Source organism: Vigna unguiculata, chromosome 9 (genome assembly GCF_037176805.1).
Source record: "Vigna unguiculata cultivar grain cowpea cultivar isolate G323 ecotype 2 chromosome 9, ASM3717680v1, whole genome shotgun sequence".
Classification (NCBI taxonomy): domain Eukaryota; kingdom Viridiplantae; phylum Streptophyta; class Magnoliopsida; order Fabales; family Fabaceae; genus Vigna; species Vigna unguiculata.
In genome coordinates, this window is record NC_140800.1 from 14,723,080 (window position 1) to 14,728,935 (window position 5,856).

General features: G+C 46.7%; 1 protein-coding gene across 1 annotated transcript; it reads left to right on the top strand.

Moving 5' to 3' along the window:
• The first annotated feature begins 3,607 nt into the window (after positions 1-3,607).
• On the top strand, positions 3,608-5,565 carry LOC146883596 (uncharacterized). Its single transcript, XM_085666639.1, is given in 3 exon segments — positions 3,608-4,068; positions 4,070-4,748; positions 5,512-5,565. Coding segments are annotated over 3 exon segments (1,194 nt in total).
• Positions 5,566-5,856: the final 291 nt, after the last annotated feature.

Genomic DNA, 5,856 nt, shown 5'->3' on the forward strand with positions numbered 1-5,856 from the left:
AAAATAAAAAATAATTAGATAAAATATATTGAAATAATATTCTACATAATGAAAATAAACAACAAATAAAAATATTAAAAAATTAACAAATGTTTACAAACAATTTGAGAGACTATTGAAACAAATCGCACAAGGAAAGACAAATGTATAATTAAGGGTATGATAAGTTGAAAAATATCTTAGAAATCTAAGAAAACTATTCAAATATCAACATATATACTCAATGGTTAAGAAATAACAAAAATTGTTTTAGTGAAACAAAAGAGTTCTTCAAATGAAATAAAAACTAATAATAATAAGTAAATGATTTTTTTATATTACCTAGTAAATGAAAGGTTTGTGCTATTAAATACTTAAATTGAAAGTATTAAATTTTCTCATGTGAAAGGAAAATATACAATAAATAAAAATATTAAAAAATAATAGAAATATTCAAATGTGAGCAGTGGCGAATCTTGACTAATAATGTTGGAGGAGCCAAAATAATATATTCAAAATTCAAAATTTATATATTTAATTATTGTCATTAACACAATAAAAATGAATAAATAAATTAGTATAATCATGTATCTACAAAAGAAATTGTAAGGCCCTTTTTTATTTTCTGCCCTAAAGTTAGTGGGCTGCCCTACAGTATTGGGCCTAAAGGCCGGCCCATAGGATAAAAGCTTTCATGTTACCCTAATCCCACACTCACTTTCATTCTCACAAATCCAGCCATCAACCCTTTCTCCCTCTCACGAAAAGCTCTGCTAGGGTTTACCCTAAGGTCCCCTTCCTTCAAGCTCAAACTCAGTCCTACTCACGTAAGTCGTCCCTTGGCTCATGCTTCTATTTTCATGGTCTATGTTTGCTGTTATTGTTAGGGTTTAGTAATAACCCGCCTCCTTTCTTCTGTTTTACCGTCCGTTCCAGCTGCTGACCACCCTAAGGACAGTTTGGTTTCCTGTGTGCGTGTCGGAGCGTCCCGCTAACTTGACTTCCAGGTACAGAAAGTTAGGGTTCTAGTCTTTTGGTGTTGTTTTGGCTGTTCCTGAGTTATTCACTGATTGCATGGATAAAACCTTCGATTTGTTGTGATTGAATGCTTTGTATGCTTGGTTGGTTCGAAAAGTAATGGCTGTTGCAGGTGAAACAGTGGCGAGACCTGTTAATCTCGCCCAAGCGAGCTAGTCTCGCCTAAGCGACACAAACAGGGATCCGCCCAAACCAGTTTGCGCGAAGGGTCGCCCAGGCGACCCACTCGAATTTTTGAGCGAGCAGACATCTCGCCCAGGCAAGAGGGGTCTCGCCTAAGCGAGATCCTGCATTGGTTTCTAGATGCCCTTTCGAGCCCTCGCCTAGGCGAAGGGGGGGTTCGCCTGAGCGAGCTCGCCTCGCCTGAGCGAGACCCCTCAGCCTGAGCGAGGTGCTGGGCGAGACGGTGCTGTGATTGAATGTCTGTTTGTTCCTGAATGATCTGTTTTGGTTGAGTATGATTGTATGATGAGTGATATGTATATAATGGAGCATGAGGTATGTTTGGCATGATTCATGAATTACGTATGACGGGTTGGGTATGATATTGGCATGTGAAATGAATGAGTGGTTTGGCACTAAAGGAACACGTGAATTAAATGAGACGGATAATATTAAAGTGGCATGATAACATGATGAGTTGGATCTTATTTACATGGATAAACTATGAGGTGTTGGAATGAGTGGAGCCTGGATCACGAAAGGCGTTGGCTTCAAAGGTTGGTACGAGTGATGTATATCTATGCTTGGTAATAATTATTTTGGTTATGCGAATGAGGTCGATCTGTGTCAGTGCATAATTCCTTGGGGTCTCTAGGTGAGACCTCTAGGGTCGCGCTTCAGTGGTCGGGACGTAATTCCATGGCCCCTGTTAGTGGGTGTCCATGGTGGTGCCCCATCTGTATAACTAGGTAAGGATTCAAGATAAGGTTGCATCCTGACACTCTAAGGAGCCAGTTAGTCTCACCTAGAGCGGACTGACTCCTGTGGTGAGGGTAGCAGGAAGCTTGAAATTCACTAAGGGCTAACCTTGTGGTGAGGAAAATTTGATTCATCGTAACACTTGTATTACATAGCTCAGGATCGAGCAGCTCAGGGTCGAGCAGAGGTATCCACCACAAGTGCAAGCATCCGCTGAATCCGACCAAGTTATACGTATCCGGATGAGTCGAGTCGAGTCGTAGTGTATTGATTGAGAGTCATAACATGTTGGGATGATTATTTGGATGTGAGATGATGAAAACACTTTTGACTGTATGATGCATATGTTGTTGGCTCTAGCTTACCCGTTTTGTTGCATGGTTGTGTTGTATGTGGCTGTTCTTCCTGCAATGATCATCAACTTGGTTGATGGGAGCAGATGGGCGAGGTTCTCATGGTCAACAAGGGGATGGCGATTCCGCTACCTAGCCATCTGGGCTGTACCTTATACTTCTTTCTGTCATGTTTTCTTTAGGGCTATGGCCCCTGTATTCGTGGTTATTGGATTGTAAACTTTAGTTAAACAGTTATTCTACTTTTGTTGGCATCGTGGTGTGCCTAGTTTTGTAGGGGTGATGTTGGGAACCCCAGGACTGCGTGGTTATACTATCTTATGTGTGGCGTTTCCTTTAATTGCGTTTATAAATTAAATGGGACGTTACATTTATGGTATCAGAGCGGTCATTCCTTAGGCCTGTGGACTTGGATGTCCACTTAGCTTTCTCTGTGTATCTTCTAAGTGTTCTTAGTTAAATTCTTGCCTTTAACGAGCCTAACCAAGTGATTTTCTGTGTGCCAGTAGACTATGGCACCTCCTCGTCGATCCTCTAAATCATCCTAGAGGGACGCACCAGATATCGCCAGGGCCATAGAGGCGATGGTAACAGCTATGGCGCAGCAGAGTGCTGCGATGATGCAGCGGCATGAGGCATCCATGCTGCGACACGCGGCGTCGCTTGAGCAGCAACAGGCTGTGATGCAGCAGATGGAGGCTACGAGAGTAGCTGCTGAGGATGCTCATCGGCAGCACATGGAGGCCCTCCGCTAGTTGGAGGAGAACAAGGCGGCTGCCCCTGTGTTCGGTCCTGAACCACGACCTGCAGTCAGGGAGTGGAGCCTGGAGGACTTTCTGAAACATCACCCGGTGAAGTTTGACGGGAAGACCAGTCCTGACGAAACAGACCAATGGTTGAAGGACCTAGAGCGCATCTATGACGCCAAGATGTGCCCAGCGGAGAACAAGTTGGCGTTCTCAGTTTATATGCTCACGGGGGAGGCGGAGCATTGGTGGAGCAGCACCAGATCCATCTTAGAGGAGAGGGATGACCCAGTGACATAGGAGACTTTCAGGGAGAGATTCCTATCCGAGTACTTTCCTGACAGCATCCGGTACGCCAAGGAGGTGGAGTTCCTCCAGTTGACCCAAGGAGGGAAGACTGTTACAGAGTATGCTGAGAGGTTCAAACACCTCAGCCGTTTCTACACCCTGCCACTCGATGAGGAGTGGCGATGCAGGAAGTTCGAGAACGGGCTCCGCGGTGACATCCGCTTGATGGTAGCTCCTTTGTCCATCAAGGACTTTGCCGCTCTGGTAGAGAAGGCCAGGGTGATGGAGAAGATGAAGCGTGAGTTGGAAGGCCAACACCCACAGCAGCCACAGCCACCTCAAAGGATCGGCGGACCATCTGGGCCCAAGCCCCGGCATGAGGAGCGGAGGAGACCGTATGATAGGCCCCACCATCAGTCTCAGGGGTCTAGGGGTCTTCCTCACCAGCAGGGTCGAGTGCAGTGCTACATATGTGGGGGCCCTCATCTGAGGAGTGCTTGCCCGCGTATGGAGGGTTACCGTCGGTGCAACAATTGTGGCAAGGAAGGCCACTTCGGGAAGGATTGTCCCACCCTTGCTAGGGCAGCAGCACGCCCTCCAGTTCAGACTCCTCACCAGCACCAGCGGAGAGATAGAGGCAACCGGCCTCAGGCGACAGGCAGGGTATATGCCATGACCGGAGCAGAGGCTGCAGGCTCAGGTAATCTTGTTATAGGTTGATGCATGATAGCGGGTGAATCTGTGTGTGCTGTATGATTCTGGAGCGACACACTCCTTTGTGTCAATTGCTTGTGTGGAGCGGCTGGGTCTGCCGGTATGCGAGCTGCATTGTGAACTTGCAGTATCTACTCCGGCGTCAGGTTTGGTCAGGACGTCGTCCTTGTGTGCTAGGCTTCCAGTAGAGGTAGAGGGGCGCAGGTACAGGGTGAACTTAATCTGTCTACCCCTACAGGAGTTGGAGGTGATCTTAGGAATGGATTGGCTCTCTGCCAATCGCATTCTGATAGATTGTCAGGAGAAGAAGCTGCTTTTTCCCGACGCAGAGGAGCCTGAGTTGGTGTCGTCTCAGAGTGTTATGAGGGAATTACATGACGGTGCGCAGTGCTACATGATCTTCACACATATGGAGGTGGAGAGAGGAGAGGCGACGTCGGTGATACCAGTTGTGCAGGAGTTTAGGGATGTATTTCCGGAGGAGGTTCCAGGATTACCTCCCTGTAGAGAAATGGAGTTCTCTATAGATTTAGTACCAGGAACAGGCCCGGTCTCGATGGCCCCGTATCGCATGGCTCCGGCAGAGTTGGTAGAGCTCAAGAAACAGATAGAAGATCCGATGGAGAAACAGTTCATCCGACCCAGCACTTCACCTTGGGGAGCACCAGTGTTGTTGGTGAAGAAGAAGGACGGGAGCTCACGCCTGTGTGTGGATTACAGGCAACTGAACAAGATGACTATCAAGAACAAGTATCCGCTCCCGAGGATTGACGACTTGATGGATCAGTTACATGGGTCATCAGTGTTCTCGAAGATAGATCTGCGATCAGGTTACCACCAGATTTTGGTAAAGGCTGATGATGTACAGAAGACGGCCTTCAGATCCAGGTATGGCCACTACGAGTACGTGGTTATGCCTTTTGGCGTGACCAACGCCCCAGCGGTGTTCATGGACTACATGAACAGGATCTTCCGACCTTTCCTAGATAAATTTATCGTGGTCTTCATAGACGACATCCTTATCTACTCCAGGACTCAGGAGGAACATGCAGAACACCTGAGGTTGGTGCTTGGTGTTTTGAGAGAGAAGCAGTTGTATGCCAAGTTATCCAAGTGTGAGTTCTGGATGGATGAAGTTCAGTTTTTGGGGCATGTGATATCCGCCCAAGGGATTGCAGTGGACCCGGCAAAGGTCGAGGCAGTGGTAAAGTGGGAAAGTCCCAAGTCGGCCACAGAGATCAAAAGCTTTGTGGGGTTAGCGGCTACTATAGGAGATTCATAGAGGGATTCTCCAAGATAGTGGCGCCTCTGACTTTGCTTACCCGGAAAGACCAACCCTTCGCTTGGACGGACAAGTGTGAGGAGAGCTTTAAAGAGTTAAAGGGGAGATTGACGAGTGCTCCTATATTGGTAATTCCGGATGTGGGGAAACCGTTTGAAGTCTACTGCGACGCGTCTCATCTTGGACTTAGTTGTGTTTTGATGCAGGAAAAGAAGGCAGTGGCGTATGCTTCACGACAGCTTAAGGTGTATGAGTGTAATTACCCCACTCATGACCTTGAGTTGGCAGCTATAGTTTTTGCCTTGAAAATCAGGAGGCATTATCTTTATGGTGCTCAGTTCCGAGTGTTCAGCGATCATAAGAGCCTCAAGTATTTGTTTGACCAGAAGGAACTAAACATGAGACAGAGGAGGTGGATGGAATTCCTGAAGGATTATGACTTCAAACTTCTATATCATCCGGGGAAGGCAAATGTGGTGGCAGATGCTCTGAGTAGAAAGACAGTACATACGGCACACCTCATGATTAAGGAGGT